Source organism: Rhincodon typus, chromosome 1 (assembly GCF_021869965.1).
Source record: "Rhincodon typus isolate 14 chromosome 1, sRhiTyp1.1, whole genome shotgun sequence".
Classification (NCBI taxonomy): Eukaryota; Metazoa; Chordata; class Chondrichthyes; order Orectolobiformes; family Rhincodontidae; genus Rhincodon; species Rhincodon typus.
In genome coordinates this window covers 168247707-168269541 of record NC_063332.1, presented here as the reverse complement: position 1 = coordinate 168269541, position 21835 = coordinate 168247707, and the positions used below count along the sequence as shown (strand labels likewise).

The 21835-nt window shown below is 39.5% G+C and overlaps 1 protein-coding gene across 2 annotated transcripts in view; it reads left to right on the top strand.

Moving 5' to 3' along the window:
• Window positions 1–847: 847 nt before the first annotated feature.
• Window positions 848–21835, top strand: part of ppm1kb (protein phosphatase, Mg2+/Mn2+ dependent 1Kb) — a 38378-nt gene continuing 17390 nt past the window's right edge. The window contains exons 1-3 of one of the 2 annotated variants that reach the window (XM_020534536.2): window positions 848–961; window positions 2642–3186; window positions 12656–12756. In XM_020534536.2, coding sequence (XP_020390125.1) covers window positions 2747–3186; window positions 12656–12756 — 541 coding nt within the window. In that variant the 5' untranslated portion in view covers window positions 848–961; window positions 2642–2746. Of the gene's footprint in view, window positions 962–2034; window positions 2517–2641; window positions 3187–12655; window positions 12757–21835 lie in introns of those variants that run through there. The other variant, XM_048602313.1, reaches the window with a different exon arrangement.

The window sequence follows — 21835 nt, the reverse complement described above, 5'->3', positions numbered from 1 at the left end:
TAGTTTCCATTGAACCAGTTGTCGAAACAGGGGATTACAACTCTTTTAGGTTTTTTTCTAATTTAGCCCTTAATGTGTCTATCTGTCTGTCTATGTATCTGAGCAGGAGTTTCAAACAAAGAAGATTGGGTTTAAATCATATACATTAATTACCTTGTTGTTTAACTTGTGTTATCCAGTGTTAACGAGTCTAATTCGGTCTGGGTTTCTATTCCACTGTCCTAACTGAGCTCTCGGATGAAGACCCTAAATGCTCCTATTTCAAGCAGTTCTAGTGAAATGTTACAACCCTCATCTTTCTCTCCGGATGCTGTCTGAGTTGTGATTATTTTCAACATTTTCCCTGACATTGCAATTACCCGCCATTTGATCTCGTGTTCTGGAGGCATTCAGAGCCATTTCTCGTTCACCTGCATTGCTCGCCTTCCAGCCACATCAAACCCTCCTGAACTTTGATCTGAACAAGCGTGTTTCTGAAGAAATAACGCATGTTCAACCCAGTATTTGTGTTTCATAAGACATTTGCATTTCTTTCTGCCGTATTGGCTCGTTAAAATGCCAGGATTTTTGTTTTAATCTTGTCATTTTAAGGCTGCTCTATTAAAATTTTTTAATATGGAGGCAGTAGTTCAACCAGTCAGCCGACCTTCCAATGTTGATATTCTGCAGATTTTGACCTACAACATCTGAAGGTTAGACGTTCTGTTTTAGTCTGAGGTTTCGTGATGCAATGCAGGTAACGTTCTGCAAGCATGGCTATGTTATTGGTTGTAAAACTGACGAATTGCATTGAGAGCGTGGTTACAACGCCCCATTCAAAGAGAGAGACAGGCGTATCGTTTGCGTGACTCAGGCAATCCAAATAGCGTAACATTGTCACAGCTGGGGCATGACTTTCCTCCTCATCGTTCAGTGCGACTTCTCCCCACTGGTATAAACAGCGATCGGCGAAAGGGAGAAGGTGAGTAAAACAAAACTTTGCAGCCCAAATATAGAGAAGGTGAGCACAGAAGAAAACACTTCGTGGGGGAAAACATAAGTAGGGGGTTCAGGATTTTGCACGATTTGACTGTGCAGTAACCTGATGCTTTTTTTTGCTTTGATTCCGACATATTACTGACGCGGTGTTCGATATCAAGGAAATTCTAGTTTGCAGTTCAGTTTTTCAGCTGCTCCTCGCCCTTTTGCGATGATCGGAGCTGGGTTTGCATTTGGCTGCATAACTCTCTCCCCATAATCTCGCACCCGCCGTCTCCTGGGGCGACCGCTGCCCGGGAACTGCCATTAATTAAAAAAAAGACCGGCCTACTGCCCGCCAAAGGCCCATTGGCTCGTCCAGCTGTCAGTCACAACCTGTCTTGGACTTCTTGGCCAAGGAGAGCGAACGGTAGATTGAAATCCTTGTCGTTATTTCGCTGCCGTTTGCTTTCTTTCTTCTCCCTTCGTTTATTCAGGCCGGGAACGTTTTTTTTTGTTAGAGATCTGTTCTGTCGCGGTCTCGAGAGCTCGCCTCACCCTCACCCCCCGCTCGATCATTGGCTGGCCATCGGCGCTTTCGATGTGTGATTGGTCGACGCCGATGTCATTCGACACCGCCCACCCCAGGGCCCCGCCTTCTCATCTCGCTGCGGTCCGCATCCTGAGTAGGAGGTTGCGCGAGGCGGGGCCGGTAAACGGTCACCGGCGGAGGGTGGTGAGGGGAGACCCGGGGTTTAGGGGGTAGTCACAGGGAGAGACCCCGGCGGTTGGTACGACAGCAAAGACCTCGGGGAAAGGGTGGAAAGAAAGAGAGAGATACTGATCTTTGTGGATACATCACCCGAGAGGAAATTGCTTGGTCTAACTCTGTCACCTTCTTTCTCCCTCCCCCACCCCTTGTCCCGCCTTGCCCAACTCCATAATCCACGCTCTCGGCTTCCACCTTCGGCCCCCCGAAAATCCACGCTCTTGGCTTCCACCCCCAGCCCCCCAAAATCCCCGCTCTCCCCTTCCGCCTCCCTAAAATCCCTCCTTCTCTCGCCTTGCATCCTCCCGCCCCAAAATCCCTTCTTTCACCTCACCCCCATCCCACTTCCCAACCCCCTCCACGTGCACCCTCTCCTCCGTCACCCTATTTTGGTTCATTTCTCCACATGCCCCTCCCTCCTATTCTTCCCCTATTCCCTTTTTTTCTCCCGTGGTTGTTCTCTCTTCCTACTGCCTGTTTTTTCATAGTCCTTCCCTCTTGCATTGCAAGTCTTACATGAACGAAGTTGGAGGAAATCGAGCCACACTCCTGGTTCATTATTCTCAAAGTTTAGTCAGAGTTTCCTCTTTAGCATCCATCAACAATCTTGCAATTTCCAGCAGAGCACAGCTTAATTTTGTTCAAAGTTTTCGTTGTTGAGTTGGCCTTTTATGTAGATTATTTTGGAGGACCTTTACTCCTCCAGGCCAGTGTCCATTCTTGGCAAAAGACTAGTTTTGGTTTTATTTTTGTTAACACGAGGCATTCGTTGCATAGAAAGGACCATGTGGTAATTTTTTGAATGCTACCCATATTAATGCCCAATGGCTAAGTGATATCTCTCTCTCCCTTTTAAACCGCAAATGTATAACTTTTAAAGGTCTTGGTTTTAATTTTTGCTTTTTCTTCTTGCAGCAAACTACTTAATTCTTCAGATACAACAAACTTCATTGAAAGGAATCTTGAATTTTTTTTCCCAACTTGAAGTTTCATTCCCAGGCAATCTCTGTTTATTGAGTTATGTCAACAGCTGCACTATTCACCTTGTGTAGATCTGGTGGCTTTCATGTGAGAAGAAGAGCTTTGTTGAACTTTAAACTGCTGCAGGACGAAAAGCGTGTGATTCTGCTTTGTCAGAGTAGTACCACTGATCGAAGGTCTTCGCGCTTTGACGTTGATGGTGGTGGCCGCCTGACATCCTGGGATTCTTTTGGAATTTGGGACAACCGCATCGATGAACCAATTCTTCTTCCACCAAGCATAAAATATGGCAAACCCATTCCTAACGTTAGCCTGAGTAAAGTCGGGTGTGTCACTCAAATAGGCCAACGCAAAGAGAATGAGGACCGTTTCAGTATTGGCATGCTAAGTGATAATGTGCTGTACTTTGCAGTGTTTGATGGACATGGTGGAACAGCAGCAGCTGATTTTTGTCATAAATACATGGCAAAGCATATTGCGTACGTATCTATCAATTGTTAGCTTTGTAAACAATTAACTGGGGCCATCCTAAAATATGTTAGGAAGTATTTCACTGTTGGATCATCATTATAATTCAAACCTGCCTTTTCATTGATGCATACATCTGTTTTTTTAAATTACTGAATGTTATGGGGAAAAAAAAGTTATGTAGCCACAAGTTTGGGCATGTCTTCTGAAGCAGCTTGGTTGAAAGAGACTGCTGTTTGTGTAGCAGTCCTTATCCACTTCCCTTAACTGTACGGTATAAGCCACTTATGGTGTAATAATCTGTACAGATTTAGTTTGCCTAGCGTGTCAGTCCATGGGATGGAGTGTGAACCCTGTATTCAGTTTCTGTCAGCCTTGCACGGGACTTTAAACTAGAAAGTGGGGGGGTAAGGGAAGCGTGAAACTCACTCCAGTAGGAAACAAAGCAGCAGGTTAACATCTCTAGGGGTGGATTCAACTGCGTGGAAAAATATGAAAGAAATGACAGGAATGGAGAACTTGGGAGAGGTATTAGAGTCTCCAGAACAGGCAGTGTGTTTGGAAAGGGTTAGGAATAATTTCAAGCACACTGGACAAACGAATGACAGTAAGAAGAGGGACGGTTAATATAGGACTGAAGGTGTTATATCTGAATGCATGCAGTATAAGGAATAAGGTAAATGAGCTTGTGGCTCAGATCGAAATTGGCAGTGGTGTGTATCATGGAGATGTGGCTGCAAGGGGATCAGGATTGGGAGCTGAATATCCAAGGGTATACATCCTGTCGAAAAGATAGGCAGGTGGGTAGAGGGAGTAGGGTTGCCTTAATAGTAAGAAATGAAATTAAATCTACAGTAAGAAAGAAAGTAGGGTCGGATGGTTACAGATTCCCTATAACCCTGCGTTCTGCCATGGATAATTCCCCTAATCTACACATCCCTGGAACCTATGGGCAATTTAGAATCTGTGTGGGTAGAACTGAGGAACCGCAAAGGTATAAAAACTATAGTTGGAGTTATGTGCAGGCCTTCAAAGAGTAGTCAGGAGCTGGGGCGCAAGATATACCAAGAGCTAGAAAAGGTATGTAAGCGAAGTAAAGCTACAGTGATCATGGGGAATTTTGATATGCAGATAGACTGGGTGGATTGCAAGAAAAGGAATTTGTGGAATGTCTGTGAGATGGCTTTTTGGAGTAGCTTGTGGTGGAGCCCATTAGGGAACAGGCAATACTGGAATTAATGTTGTGCAATGAGGCAGACTTGATAAGGGAGCTTAAGGGGACTGAATCCTTAGGAGGTAGTGGTCATAATATGATTGAATTTTCTTTGAAGTTTGAGAGGGAGAAGATAGAATCAGAGGTAACAGTGTTACAGCTGAATAAAGGCAACTACAGAGCCACGAGGGAGGACCTGGGCAGAATTGACTGGGAGAGGAGCCTAGCAAGGAAAGACGGTGGAACAGCAATGGCAGGAGTTTCTGGGAATAATTCATGAGACACAGCAAAAATTCATCCGTCGGAGAAAGAAGCATACTAAAGGGAGGACGAGACAACAGTGGTTCACAAGGGAAGTCAGGAACAGCAAAAAAGCAAAAGAGAAAGCATATAATGTGGCGAAGGGCAGTGGGAAGCCATAGGATTGGGAAGCTTACAAAAACCAACAGAGGGCAACAAAAAAAAAGAGGGAGAAGATTAAGTATGAAGGTAAGCTAGCCAGTCATATAAAGGAAGACTGTAAGAGTTTCTTTAGATATATAGAGGGCAAAAGAGAGGCAAAAGTGGATATTGGATTACTGGAAAATGACGCTGGAGGGATAGTAGTGGGGAACGAGGAAATGGCTGAGGAACTGAATAATTACTTCACGTCAGTCTTCAGGGTGGAAGACACGAGTAATATCCCAAAAATTCAAGACAGATGGCGGCAGACCTTAGTATGGTGGCCATCACCAAGGTGAAGGTGCTAGAAAAAGGTGGATAAATCATCTGGACCATATGGACTACACCCCAGACTTCTAAAGGAGATAGCTGAGGAGATAGTGGAGGTGTTAGTAGTGATTCTTAGGAATCGCTAGAGTCAGGGAGGGTCCCAGAGGACTAGAAAATCACCAATGTGGCACCCCTGTTTAAAAAGAGAGTAAGACAAAAGACAGAAAATTGCAGGCCGATTAGCCTAACCTTGGTCTTGGGTAAGATTTTGGAGTCCATTGTGAAGGACGAGATTTCTGAATACTTGGAAGTGTATGGTAAAATAGGGCAAAGTCAGCACAGTTTCATCAAGGAGAGGTTATGCCTGATGAATCTGTTAGAATTCTTTGAGGAAGTAGTCAGCAAGTTATACCAAGGAGATCCAGTGGATGTTATCTACCTGGACTTCAAGAAGGCCTATGACAAGGTGCCGCACAGGAGGCTACTGAGTAAGATAAGGGCCCATGGTGATAGAGGCAGGATGCTACCATGGATAGAAGGTTGGCTGTCTGGCAGAAGGCAGAGAGTGTGGATAAAAAGGGTCTTTCTCAGAATGGCAGCTAGTGACAAGTGGTGTTCCACAAGGGTCAGTGTTGGGACCACAACTTTTCACTTTATACATTAATGATCTAGATGAAGGAACTGAGGGCATTCTGGCTAAGTTGCAGATGATACAAAGGTAGATAGAGGGACAGGTAGTATTGAGGGGTCGAGGAAGTTGCAGAAGGATTTGGACAGTTTAAAAGAATGGGTAAAGAAGTGACAGATGGAGTACAACATGGGAAAGTGTGAGGTCGTACACTTTGGTAAGAAGAGTAGAGGCATGGACTATTTTCCAAATGGGGAGACAATTCAGAAATCCTAAAGTGCAAAGAGACTTGGGAGTTCTAGTCCAGGATTCTCTCAAGGTATACTTGCAGGTTGAATCAATAGTTAAGGCAAATGCAATGTTGGCATTTATTTTGAAAGGACTTGAATTTAAAGCACGGATGTATGTCTGAGGCTCTATAAGGCTCTGGTCAGGCTACATTTGGAGTATTGTGTGCAGTTTTGGCCCCCATATCTCAGGAAAGATGAACTGACCCTGGAGCAGGTTCAGAGGAGGTTCACGAGAATGGTCCCAGGAATGAAAAGCTTAACATATGAGGAACATTTAAGGACTCTGGGTCTAAACTCGATGGAGTTTAGAAGGATGAGTGGGGATCTAATTGAAACTTACAGAATACTGAATGGCCTGGACAGAGTGGATATTGAGAAGATGTTTCCATTAATAGTAGAGACTAGGACCCGAGGGCACAGCCTTAGAGTAAAGGGAAGACCTTTTAGAATGGAGTTAAGGAGAAACTTCTTCAGCCTGAGAGTGGTGAATCTGTGGAACACACTGCCTCAGAAGGCTGTGGAGGCCAAATCATTGAATATATTTAAGAAAGAGATAGGTTCTTGATTATCAAGGGCATCAAGGGTTATGGGGAGAATGGGGTTGAGAAACTTATCAGCCATGATTGAATGGCAGAGCAGACTCAATGGGTTGAATGGCCTGATTTATAGAGTAATACAGCATGGAAACAGGCCCTTTGGCACCAACTAGTCCATGCTGACCATGGTGCCGATTCAGCTAGTTCCAACTGCCCACGTTTGGTTTACATCCCTCTAAACCCTTCCCATCCACGTACCTATCCAAATGCTTTTTTGAAATGTTGCCATTATACCTGCCTCAACCACTTTTTCTGGCAGCCCATTCCATATACATAGCACTCTCTGTGTGAAGAATTTGCCCCTCAGATCCTACTTGAATCTTACCCCTTTCAACATAAGCCTATGCCCTCTAGTTTTCAATTCCCCATCCCTGAGAAAAAAGACCATGTGCGTTCATCATATCTATACCCCTCATGATTTTATACACCTCAATAAGGCCACCCCTCATTCTCCTACGTTCCAAGGAATAAAGTCCTATCTTGGCCAACCTCTCCCTATAACTCCAACCTATTAGTCCTGGCAACATCCTTGTAAATCTTCTTTGCACACTTTCCAGTTTAACTATGTCTTTCCTATAAACTGTACACAATACTCCCAAGTGCGGCCTCACAAACGACTTATACAATTATAACATAACATCCTATTATGCTCCAATGTCTTATGGTAGTTCACACTGACTTTTTTTTTTCCAATCTTTGTGGTCTCCTTCCCTTCTTGATACTACTGTATTTTGAAATTTTTCACTCACTTTGGTCTAACTATTTTTTTGAGAGTATTTGTCATTATAATCTAGTAAATTAGCATTCAGTGGAGTTGGCTCTGTTTCAGATGTTCATGTTGCAACACCATTTCCAATGGATTCCTCTTTCAGCACCTTTCCTGAAAGCTTTGTATGTTGAAGTGGCTTTGATACAAAGGGATAACTTATATCCAGCCTCAGTCAGATTCTGTTGCAAGTGCTTTTTTAATTTCTTAGAACATTAAGAAGGATACTTAGTCATACAGCACGGAAACAGACTTTTTCAGTCCAATCGTCCATGCCGAGCCAGGTTTCCCAAACTAAACTAGTCCCATTTGTCTGCATTTATCTAAAACTGGGGGAATGCATTTAATGTGAGAGGGGGAAAGTTCAGAGATGTGAGGGGCAAGTTTTTTTTTAACAGAATGGAAGGAATGTAGAACATGCTGCCAGGGGTGGTTTGGAGGCAGATATGATAGGGGCCTTTAAGAGACTTTTAGCTAAGCACATGAATATGCAAGGAATGGAGGGATATGGACCAAAGGCAGGCAGAGGCATTAGTTTAATTTGGCATAATGTTTGGCACAACATCATGGGCTGAAGGGCCTGTTCCTGTGACGTAGTTCTATGTTCATTTGGATCATATGTCTGGAAACTTTCCTATTCATGTACCTGTCCAAATGTCTTTAAATATTGTAACTGTACCTGCATCTACAACTTCCTCTGGCAGTTCATTCCGTATACACACCACCCTCTGTATGAAAAAGCTGCCCCTCAGGTCCCTTTTAAATCTTTCCCCTCTCTCCTTAAACCTATGCCATCTAGTTTTGAATTCCCCTTCCCTAGAAAAAAAGAGCTTGGCTATTCACTTTATCTATGCCCATTGTTGTTTTATAAACCAATATAAGGTCACCCCTCAACCTCCTATGCTCCAGAGAAAAAGCCCCAGGCTATCCAACCTCTCCTTATGACTCAAACCATCCAGTCCTGGCAATATCCTTTGAAGTCTTTTCTGCACAGTTTCCAAATCATTAATATCCTTGTTTCACAGGGCAAATAGAACTGTACACAATACTCCAAAAGTGGCCTCACCAGTGTCCTGCACAGCTTCAATATGACATCCCAACTCTTTTATACTCAATTCTCTAATGAATGAAGGCAAGCATGCCCAATGCCGCCTTCACTACCCTATCTACTTGTGATGCCACTTTCAAGGAACTATGTACCTGCATCCCTAGGTCTCTCTCTCTGTTCAGCAATACTCCCCAGGGCCCTGCCATTAACTGTGGAAGTCCTGCCCTGGCTTGTCTTACCAAAATGCAGCATCTTATATTTGTCTAAATTGGACTTAATCCGCCACTCCTTGGCCCAGCTGATCAAGATCCCTCTGTACGTAACCTTCACTGCCCACTCTACCACCAATTTTGCTGTCATCTGTAAACTTATTAACCATGCTTCCTATATCTTCATCCAAATTGTTTGTATAAATGACAAACAACATTGGACCCAGCACTGATCCCTGCGGAACACCGCTGGTCACAGGCCTCCAGTCTGAAAAATAACCCTTCATTACCACCCTCTGCCTCCTACTGTGAAGCCAGTTTTTTATCCAGTTGGCTAGCTCTTCCTGGATCCCATGCGATCTAACTTTACTAACCAGTCCACCATGCCGAACCTTGTCGGAGGGTTTGCTAAAGCCTATATAGACAATGCCTACTGCTCTACCCTCATCTATCTTCTTGATTGTGGGTTTAGAGTCACATGTAGGCCAGATCAGGTAAGGACGGTAGGTTTCCTTTTTCTAAAGGACTTAATGAACCAAGTGGGTTTTTCTGACAATTGGTGATGGCTACATAGTAATCATTAGACTCTTTAATTCCAGATTTTTTTTTAAGAAATGAATTCAAATTTCGTCATCTACAGTGGCGTAATTCAACCCTCGATACCCAGAATATTACCTGAGTTTCTGGATTCATTGTCTAGTGATGCTACCACTAGACCATCACCTCCCCTCCCCATTTTAAATGCAGACCACATCTGAATGAGCCCCTTTCCTAAAAAAATCCATGCAGCTGTTATTATTTTCTAATGAAATTAGTAGAGATTTATTTACCAAATTCGATCTATGTAAGAAGCTGACTTTAAAGGCTATTGTATATTTTATTCACCATATTGCTTACTCACATCACTGCTAGCACAAGTTTTTTTTTTCTTCGTCTTTCTGGGAGCCAACTTAATGTTGTCGTAGCATATACTGATCTAGCCACCTGCAAATAACTTAGCACCACCTGGCGATTGTTCTTAAGGCACCCATGGCTATCCACCTTATGGAGTGGAGTTTTCCATTATATTCACCAGTCTTTTCAGTCTGTATTTATGTCCCAGCTATCTTTTGATTTTCTCGTAGTCTCTCCTATGACTTGATTTCCTTCTGGACTATTGAGCAATCCCTGGTGTCTGTTCATTATTGTGATCCCCTGTGTAATTTTGTCAGCTGTGGCTCAAGTGAAAGCTTGGTTATGCGTTAGGTTATGGGTTCAAGTCCAACTCCAAATCCTGGAATACAATCTAAATTGATGCCAAGCAGTGCTGATCAGGTGCTGAACTGTTGGAAGTGTCATGTTTTGCTGTCTGATCTGTCCTCTTTAGAAAAAATAAAAGTTCCCATGGTACTGTCTTGAAACAGGCATTAGCCCTGAATTTCTAACACTGTAAATTTTTCAACAAATACTAACAAATTGATTTTCAGTGCTATTAATGGGAGCCTACTGTGCTCAAATTGCTTTCACATTTCCTGAAACAGTAATGCATTTCTAGAATACTTAATTGTCCTAAAGAGTCTTTAAAGTTATGGAAGATGCTTCATGAATAAGTCATGTACATACAAATGTACAGCGCAGAAACAGACCCTTCAATCCAACTTGTCCATGCTGACCAGATTTTCTAAATTAATCTATTCCCATATGCCAGAATTTGTCCCGTATCCCTTTTAACACTTTCTATTCATATACCCATCCAGATGCCTTTTAAAAGTTGTACCAGCCTCCAGTCTTTGAGCTTTTTTAAAAAATTCATTCATGGGATGTGGAATTCACTGGCTTGGTCAGCATTTGTTGCCCTTGAGCTGAGGTGTTTGCTAGGTCATTTCAGAGGGCAGTTAAGAGTCAACCACATTGCTGTGATTCTGAAGATACGTACAGGTCACATCAGGTAAAGATGGCAGTTTTCCTTCCCTAAAGGATATTGGTGACCCAGCTGGGTTGTTACAATAACTGGTGCTGGCTTCATGTGCATCATTAGACTTTTAATTCCAGATTATTATTGATTTCAAGCTTCACCATTTGCCATAATGGTATTCCAGTACATGTCAACAGAACATTCACTCGCTCTCTGTCTCAAGCCCCTTACCCATATTACTATTATCTTATCTCACTATATATTTTTTCTAATTTATTGCATCAAGTATTCTCTTTCATGATTTCCTCCATTTCTTGGCAGCAGTCTACTATTTCATGCTGTTCTGCAGCTTTGATCTCCACTGAGTTATTACATTTCAGTGGTAGCCAGTTGAACTACGTGGCCAAAGGAAAATAACTTAAACAATGGGTGTTGGGTTTTACTTTATCTATGTAAAGCCCATTTTAAGTATTTCTTTATTCTCTCTACCTACATTTATGTGTTTCTCACAATACCTTGAAATCAACATAACTGTAAAAATAATGTTTGCTCCTATTTTCATCAGAAATAGTGCAGTGCCAGCATATAGTGTTGTGACATTCAGCATAGGGTTGTAACAGCTGTCACATTCAACCAAGATGTATTTACATCACCGAATGCTATATGAAAGCATATCTGGCGTGAGGAACAGTAAATTAATATCTTTCATCACAATTTGACAATGAAATAATAAATTCTATTTTACAATCCTGTTTCAGAAGGAGACAATTTACAAAGTACAGTTTTGTTTCTTGCAAGTTACTACAACAGTGTAATAACCAGTATATTGTTCTTAAAGTTATACTTGTGACTTTCATGATCTCAAGGGCATCTCATAGCACATCGCAGCCAATAAATCATTTTTCAGTTGTGGTTACTGTTGTTAAGTCAGCAAATGCAGCAGCTAATCTGCATATAGCAAGGTCCTGTAAGAAGTGTGGGTTAAAATTACCAGTTCAGAGATACATTATGATGCCATGAAAGTGCCTTTAAATAGCAGAATATTTTGTATTCACTTGACATCGAAGAACACTGTGCTGAAAGATCTAGGGATCTCATTCTAAGCGTAGATTTCACCTTTTCCTGAGATTGACTTTGACTTTGTTTTGATGCCAGCTAAAGGAGATCTTCTTCATTACAGAGCATCAAAGAAATCACGTCAAAGACCACATACCTCAAACTGAAAACTATCCAGAAGTCACTGACTCGGGCATGAATGACTACCACTGATTACCCTTTTTACATTTTCTAATCAATTTGCAGAGACTTCAGGGTAACGACTATTAATGCTGTCCATTTCATAACTTTTACCATTGTTATAGTTGCAGATTCGGGGCCACAAACTCTTAACAGTGCAGCTCCACCTTGAAGTGGAGCTTGACCCCATAGCCTTTTGACTTTGCAAGAGCACTCTTAGCTAAGCTGACCAATGTGTCATGTTATCAAAACAAATCTGCCCCATTAGTTGCCCATAAAAGTAAAATTAATATTCTTTTTAGCAGTTGATAGAATCAGGCTTGCCTCAGTGGTAGCACTTTTGCATCTGAGGCAGACTCCCGCCAATACCCTGAACAAATAGCAGTCAGAGCTATATTATTTTGGAGGAGATGTTAAACAGAGTTTCTTGTCTGCCTTGTCAAATGATAGAAGGAAAAATATCCATGGCATTGTTTAACGACAGGCTGATGGGTTCTGTCTTCTTAATCCCTGGTCACCATTAAAATGTGTTTTTGAGCGTTATTGTGTTGCTGCTTGTTGAACGTAGTGTGCAAAGATGTTGGTGTCTTGTCCTACATTACATCATGTTGTACCTCAAACTTGTTAGTCAAGGGCTTTTGGATTTTCTGAGATGGTATAAAAGTCTCTAATTTCTTATATGGTGTATGTCACATTTACTTTTTATTTTGTTGAAATAACTGTTACTATTCAGTACTCCAATCCATTATTTCTTCAACCTGAAATTTCAGACCTCAAGTAAGTTAGTTATCTTAGTGAATTGAAAATGTCCATTTAATAATAAACATTTGCGTTAGTGTAAAATACATGAAAGTGTTATTTACTCATAATTTCATTCTTACTTCTTTAGACAATGCCTTTCACAGGAAGAGGATCTGGAAGTGGTATTGACCAGAGCTTTTTATGAAACAGATAAGGAATTTGCAAGACATGTCCATTTATCTGAAAATGGTAGGTACCTCTGTTTAATATCTGCCTTTAGTAAATAAATTGATTTGTTGAAGTAACTAACTTTAGTGTGGATGTCAGTAAACATATATGCTTTGCCAAGTAGTTAAAAACTGATTTTATTTTAAAGAGCTGAAGTTGATTTGGTTTATACTTTAAACCTCAGGGTTAATACTGTACACGAAACTAGTTTTCTAGTTGATTGCCAAATTAATGCTGGTAAGGAAAAATGATTCTGCAATAGGACTGTGAATAGATTTAATTTATTTGTTCTAACAAAACAAAAACATTATGCTGCTGGATTCAAATGTCATAAACTGCTGCCCTCAAGCTTTTTGCTTTCAACTGAGCCAAAATCTTTGTTAATCTTTTTATTTTCTTGTAGTATCAGATAATTTCTTTAAAAGCCAATAACTAGCATAATTACTCACTGCCCTTTTTATTGCCACATGATAAATCAATAATTTCTTAAATTTCTAATATTGCATATTTTAAATGAATTTTAAAAAAGCTTAACTTTTAATTTTGTTTTCTTTCATGTTACTGTGAAACTTTATAGTCTTTCAGAAAATTATGTTATTTTTCAAATGCAACCTATTGTTCTGTTAACTTTCACAGTAGTAGGATATACTCATTTTTAATTTTGTAAATCTAGTTAAAGCAAATTGTCAAAGATCTTTACATTAGTTTTATTTTTATACACCATGCTAGTCTGTTTAAGCCATTGATGGGTCATAAATCATTTTATTCAAGTTTTTATAATTTTAGGCACCAATGGATGGATGGATTCTCCTAAAGAAGTTAATAGTAGGAGCTCTCCTCTGTACATGAAACTTGATTTTCTTTTTGGATGTACTGATGACCAAATGAAATTACACGTTTTTTCATTTCTCCAGTAAACACCCTAAAATTATAAATTTATGCTGAGGATTTCACTTCAATATTCATACCTGGAAATTAGTTTATAACATTTATATAACTTAAACACCACTTATTCCTCCTGTAGTCGAGATTGCTGTTAAAATCTTTGAAAGGAGGAAAGTTGGTCCAGGGATCACGAGAAATATTAAAGCAAAAAAAAACATGCTTCGCTGAATTGGAGTTAAGTTTGTTGCAGTGACAAGTTTACAAGAAATCTTTGAAGAGGTAATGGGAAAGCAGTGAATGTAATATATTTGGATTTTTAGAAGGCTATTGATAAGGTAACAAACATTGTGCTACTTAATAAGACCACATAGTGTTGGTGTAGTATTTTAGCATAGATAGAGGATTAACTAATTAATGGAAGACTGAGATAAGGGGACATTTTTTTTAGATGGCAACCTGTAATGAGTAGGGTGTTATAGAGGTGAGTGCTGGGACCACTTTATTTACAATACATGTTTAACGGTTGATGAGCAAAGTGAATGTGCCAAAGCTAAGGTTGTAGCTGATAGAAAAGTAAGTGGGAAGGCCAGTGGTGAAGATAACACTACGCAGAGGGATATAGACATGTTAAGCAAGTGGGCAAAAACTTGGCAAATGACATTATAATGTGGGAAAATGAGGTAACACACTTCGGCAGGAAGAATAGAGGAACTGAATATTATATAGCTACGGAGCAGATTTCAGGAAAAATATACTGGCCTAGACAGCAGATCAGAGAAGGTTTACTAAGCTGATACCAGGTATGAAGGATTCCTTTCATAAGGAGTGGTTGAGTAGATTGGGCCTGTATGTATTAGAATATGGCAGAATGAGAGACAACCTTGTTGAAATGTAAATGATTGTTGGGGAACTTGATAGGTTAGATATGGAACAATTGTTTCCCCTGTGGGCCTGTCTAGGAACAGATGGCATAATCTCAGAATAAAGGATTGCATTTAAGACACATGAGGAGGAATCCCTTCTCTCAAAAGGTAGTGAATCTGTGTGGAATTCTTTACTACAGGGACTGTTGAGACTGAGCTATTAAGTATGTCTATGCCTGCAATTGACAGATTTTTAATCAGTATGGTAATTATAGGTTCTGGGGAAAATTGGAGTTGAGGATTATTCCTACATGACCTCGTTGAACTGGCTGAATGGCTTACTTCTACTTCTACAAATTGTGGACTTATGATTCCATGGTTTTCATACTCATTAATTAAGAGTGCAGTGTAAATTTGGCTTGGCTGTTGGTTTTTGTACATTGCTGTAACATGAATCGAATACTTATTTTACCTCTGGTAGCAATATTTGAATACAGCTCATCCGAAATAGCTCATGGCATTCTTAGTTCTGCCTTTAGGGAAATGACTCTATAAATCACAAAACTTAGTTTAAGATTAACCATCCTTGTTTGAAGCAGCAAATGTGACCAACTTGGGAAAAGAAACTTCACACCAGTGTAAGAAAAACATTTGAGTACTGGATATAAAGTATGTTGTTAAGACGAGATAGAGAGAGTTATTTCTGTGCCTCAGCGCCATCCTAGTCTTTCTGTAACAGTCCATTTTCTTTGAGCAGGACTGCTTCCTTATAGCTTAAAAACTACCTCTGACACGTAGAATGTTGTAGAGCTTGATTTAGAGGAAGAAGACAATAGTCAGTAGTGAAAGGTATTTGGCAGCCGTGTGTACTCATGCTAAAAGAGAACATTTAGATTAACTTTTTTTGGAGTTAGTGGTGAATATTTCAAGAGACAAGCACTTTACATTAATAACATCATTTACTTATGAAGCTCAGAATGCCAAAGTAGTCCTATAAATGGAATGTTGTTGCTTCCTGGATGTCAACGAGTTCATACTACTTTAATTTCAGGAAGTCAAAGAGTTCATATTTCGTCTAATTCCCAATAGTGGGTCAGCTGTTCTAGCCATCAAGTAGTTTTGATTGTGGAAATGTTTCATTAACAAAGCTGTCCTTAAGCGTATGCAACTCTGTGCTGTGAATAGGAGAGAGGATTGCTGTCTGAGATTTTAGTCTAAATGAGAGGCATTGACCTTCAAGTTATTTCTACCTCTCCAACAAGGAATTCATCAGCAAATGGAAGAGAGATGAAAATAAGAAAATGGGAGAAAAAGATATTTAATTTTTTTTAAAGTGCTGGAGCAGAGAGAGAAATTAGGAACAAAAGGAATAAACATTTGGGGAGAGAAAACCAGAAGAGAAGTGGATGAAAAAATATTTTGAAGCATTTGACTTCATTATTTACACTCACTTCTGTAACAAATTTCCACAGATTACATTACTTTTCCAACATTTTACCTTGCTAAAATTAGAACAATAGTTTTGGAGTTTACTGTTGGGAATAGTGCATAAGAGGAACTGGGCTGCAGAGCAAATTTAGTCATAAAGACAGCAGTCTTTTAACAACGTTTTTCTGAAGAAGGGTCTAGGCCCGAAACGTCAGCCTTGCTGCTCTCTGATACTGCTTGGCCTGCTGTGTTCATCCAGCTCTACACCTTGTAATCTTTTAACAACATTGGGAGACATTTATGTGGCTGCAGGTTCAGGTTTATAGAGAGTCTGAGATGATTCGTACCTTTCACTTTCATGTATTCCATTGAATATAAAAGATAAGGAGCAATCCAGTAATAAAGCTAATGAATGATGTGTATAGATAGATGGGAATGTTTCCATTTCAGGAGTCCACAGCAAGACAACTTCGACTGAGAAATAGAGCTGGGTTATGAAGATTCGGATTTGCTGTAACTTACTAAATGGTGGAATAAGCTCACAGTGCAGAATGACCTTCAGTTCCAATATTTCATGCATCTGACCATAGTGCTAGTGTTTTTATCATAACTTGTATGGTTGATTCTTGTCTTAATGCTTTTTAGATGGAAGGTAATTATGCCTAATAATGAGTGTGTTCATTCACAATGTTTCTGTGATAATGCAGAATTGGAAAGCACAGAGAAACCTTGCAAACTACTCTGAAAGAACCAAAGGTATCAGTTTTCAATCAGTAACTCTTAAGTGACCAGGCTGCCTTAAGTCACTTAGCATTGCCAGTGTGCTCTTATACATTACTAAAATTATTTAAAACCTTACTTTTGTCCTCTTGGGGAATCTTGCCTTTTAACCTGTTTTACCTACTTTTCTAATCAACCTGTTCAGAGATGTTATTGCATACCTCTGGAGCAGGTGGGACCTAAACTCTGGCTTCCTAGTCCAGGGTAGGGGCACTGCTGCTGTGCCAAAAGAGGGCCAAAAATATTTTGAAGCAACCTGACCAGACATGACATGACATGACCTACCTCTGGAACAGGTGGGACTTAAATATGGGCCTTTGATCCAGAGGTAAGGATGTTACCACTGCACCATGAGAATCCCTTAGATGAAACCAGTCAGCAACAATTTGGCAAATTGTGCATATTTACATATTATTCATCTTATTGTGATTCCATATAATATATTATTGAATTTACCAAAATTTGAGGTATAGTGGACACTGAAGAAGGTTTTCTGAAAGTACAACGGGATCTTGATCAGATGGAGTTTAATTTAGATAGATGTGAGGTGCTGCATTTTGGAAAGGCAAATCAGAGCAGGACTTATACACTTAATGGTAAGGTCCTGGGAAATGTTGCTGAACAAAGACAACTTAGAGTGTAGGTTCATAGTTTGTTGAAAGTGGAGTCACAGTTATAAAGGATAGAGAAGAAGGCGTTTGGTATGCTTGCCTTTACTGGTCAATGGATTGCCAATAGGAGTTGGGAGGTCATGTTGCAGCTGTACAGCACATCGGTTAGGTCACTATTGGAGTATTGCATTCAATTCTGGTCTCACTGCTATATGAAGAATGTTGTGAAACTGAAAGGGTTCAGAAAAGATTTACGAGGAAGTTGCCAGGGTTGGAGTGTTTGAGCTATAGGGAGTGACTGAATAGACTGGGGCTGTTTCCCCGGAGCATCGGAGCCAGAGGAAGGCCTTTATAGAAGTTTATAAACTCATGAGGGGCATGGATAGGGTAAATAGACAAGGTCCTTTCCTGAGGTGGGGAGTCCAAAACTAGAGGGCATAGGTTTAAGGTGAGAGGGGAAAGATTTAAAAGGGACCCAAGGGACAACTTCTTCACATAGAGGGTGGTGCATATATGGAATGAGCTGCCTGAGGAAGTGGTGGAGCCTGGTAAAATTACAACATTTAAAAGGCATTTGGATGGGTATATGAATAGGAGGGGTTTAGAGGGATATGGGCCAAATTCTGGCAAATGGGACTAGATTTATTGGGGATATCTGGTCAGCATGGACAAGTTGGACCGAAGGGTCTGTTTTCGTGCTGTATATCTCTATGACTATACTCAGGTTGAAGTTTCTGCAAATCTTGTCCTTTAATAGTGTTATCGTAAAAGGGTAAAAACATCGGTCACTGGTTTTAGACATGGCATTTAGATCCCGTGTTTTGACTCACTAGACTCTGTGTTACATCTGGCCCACTGACAAGTGCAGCTTAATTCAGACCTTGTGGTATTTGAGATGGGAAAAGTGTTTACTTTGTTGGAGTCAGCAACTGTTGATATTACATGACAAAGATACAAGTATTGGCCAGGATGCTGGAAGAACACCCAGCTGTTTTTCAAATAATGGCATAGGTTCATTTACAGCCCTCCTGAATGTAAGGACCAGTCCATTGGTTTATTCTGTCATCTGAAACATGGCATGCTTGACAGTGCAGCGCACTCAAGATTGCACTGGTGTGATTATGTTGTTAAGTCCACCTGGTACCCACACTTTTTTCTGACTTGGAGGGATAGACTACAATTGACATCCACAGCATCATTTATTTGTCTGTCTTTACTCTCTCTTGTACCTGGCTTTCATTTCACCACAGAATGAAAGCTCAGCAGTTTTGCATGTTATTAACTTATCTCAAAGTAAAATTGCAAGAATAAATTAACTATGCACTTTCGTCACTGAGTACCTATTACACACGAATAGTGTAGAGAGAATATATCATACTGAACTGAAGTAGGTCAAATATAATGGACCAATTGGGAAAATTAAGTTGCTGTTGCTATATCTGAACAGGGATAGGGGAGAGAGCCACTTTGGTCAAGTTTCCAATATTAGACTGTTGTTCCTACTTTTAAAAAGTATTTGTACGATGGGAAGGTTGAGCCTTGACTGAGACGATCTTTATAATCAAATAACGTGCCTCTGCAGTTGTAAGTAAGGGGAGAAAAAGCTACTGTATATGGGAACTAAAGGATACTGATGCCTTTGAAACCTTGCATAAGATTGCTACAAAAGCAGAAGAGCTGCGAGCAAGAACAGTCAGCAAATAATTGAAATAGTACAAGTTGACCAGTTCAATTGGAGACTCCATCCATTGGTTGGGCATAAATGTTTATAATGACACTGTTTCCATTAAAAACAGTTTTTGAATGGAAATTCTGATCAGTACAACTATCATTTAAATCTATGACATCATTATGTGACTAAAGCTAGAGGAGTGCACTGTTGGTTGACTCTCACTACTCCATAGGTCACAACATAAAATAAAACTAGTTTTTCCTGTTTCCAAAATGACACATTTAAAATCTGATTTGATGAGTATTTAATAAAAAGATCTGTCAACCAATTTTTTAATTGTTGGTTTATTATTAAAACAAAACTTCTTCAATGAAGATGCACTGATTAGCTAGCATATCCAATCAGTGATGTAGGAGTATAGGTATTTATTCCTCTAAATGTCCCCAAAATGTATGGATGCTTTTGCAATTCAGGAAAAGAGGAGGGTAGTGGGAGTAACTGGTATTTTTGCAAAGATTGGCTTTCTTAGTAATAACCCACTGACCAATGTGTATTTTTTTAAGGCAAGAGGATAAAGCATTGAATACTTCAAAGTCTGTTGCTGTCATGTTTGGCCCGTGTAGTTGTCACTAATGACAATTGTTTGTCTCTAAAGTCTTTCACATACTGCTTGCTTAACGAATATAATGTTGTGGTGTTCCTTTAATCACTCAGAACAAATAGGTTTAATCCTGAACTTGAGGGTTATTTCAGAAATGTTAAAGGTCTGCTGTGTAGCCCTCCCTCGCAGAGCTCTTGTCCCCCAGCTTAAGACTAGATAAAGTAAGAAACTCCAAGCCAGTCACTGTTCAGTAAAACCCCAGGGGGGTGTATAGCAAAGCAAACAGGTAACAATAATCATGTAATTTGCAGGAAAAAAAAACTCCCATGTCCACTGTGGATCTTTCAACAACTCTTCTAGAGAAACCAATCCAGGTATTTCCATAAAACTTGAAATAGTTCAATTTTTCTATATCCTTCACAATCTGGGTCTCCAAGAAGTATCAAATATGAAGTGCCTTTGTAACAATCTCCATTTGTCAGTATTAATTATTTTCAACTGTATTTGGATTGATAAATTATATATACCTTCATTATTACTGTGCTACTTGATAATTTTGCAAAAACCCTGTGCCTGAGAATTATACTTTAGTCATTAGATCATGTCATAACTTTTCATATTTTTCATATACTCTTTCCAAACCATTTCAACTATGTCAGACTTAGTTAGCTCCTTTTTCTAAAAACGGTCTTGCATTTTGAACTCATTCTTTTGTCTCAGAATAGCGATTTGCACTAGAATTACAGTGCAGCACCCTAATGTATTGTATGTTATCCACCTAAAATTACAAAAAGATTCATGTTAAATACTATTCTTGCGGTCATTGATATGTATAGGTTTACAGAATAAAGGTTTGGTGACTGTGCTGTCGAATTTTTGAAACAACCAATTGTAAAAACATGTGAATGAAAACAAATCTAGCTAATAAAAGCTAAGAGCTTCCATAACTCTTTGAAGTAATCCAAAAACAAACAATACCTAATGATTATAGATAATACAGCTTTGAGTAAACTGTAAAATTGAATGGTTGAAAAGCACATTTAATCTTGCAGCATGATTAATTTTAAACTTGTTATGCAATAGGTGATACTTTTGACATTATTCAAACTTGAGTAACTGTAACTGTTAAATATTGTTGTAATTGACTAGACAATATCTTAAACATTACATCACCACTGTCTTTACGTTCAACTTTTTTTCCGCATTTAATGGTTGGTATAAAATATATAGTTGCGAAGTTGCAGCAGGCTATTCCAGAAGACCAAATGGGAGGAAAGATAGGTTTTAGACTTACACTGCAGCTCTTGAAAGTGCAATTACTGAAACACAACCATATGCCAGATCTGTCCGTGATGAAATAAGGATGAAATATTTCATCAGTTTTGTGTTTCGTTTGCAATTTCTAGAATCCTTATCATTGTATAATAGAATATTTTGATTCGGCAATTATTTTAGTTTGATGTGTCATAAATTCAGCAAGCTTTGTAAAGGTGTCAAAGCCCAGTTTCTGCAAGAGTCTAATGCATGGTTCACCAGAAAATCTCCTTTTGTAAGCAAGATGACTTGCTGTCAGATAAAGAGCTTCAGTTTAGCAACTTAGAAAAGGTATGATCTCTCAGACTGAGGAAGGAATGACCCAAGTTGCTTGTGAACAGAACAGTCCTTGACTGTTCAAGTTTGATACTGGAATAAATTTTTATTTTTTTATTGAAGAATGAGGCATTATATGTCTAGCATAATGTTAGAAGAAAATAACGTATGGCTGTCAGTAATGAAGTTTCTGGTATTCATTTTGTTTCATTGAGAATTTATCTTTATCTTTAAATCTACAAGAAATGACTTTTTAATTTTGTTCTGTTCTTGAGTGATATCTTTTTATTGGTGCATTTTTGACCATTCAGGACAATATTTTTCTACAGCTTGAAGACCATCTGATCTTTGATCAGCTTTCAAAGTCTAGACAGAGATGCTTCCAATCAAAAAAGTCAATTTTCCTCTCTTATTGCTAAATAGGGACTTGTCTTCAATTGAGAACCTTAATCTAACTTTCCTTCTGAAAGTCAGTAACTGATGAGCTGAGTTTGGGTTTCCACAATGGTTATCAGGTATATAGGTCCAGGAAGAAGTTGAGGAACAACCTAATTAAGAGACCTAGCTGTAACTGACTTTAGTTTGATTACCTATTTTTAATGAAGTTGAAACTTTGTAAGACAATAGGCGTGTGTTTTTATTCATTCTCAATCACCTGCTCCAGTCAGCA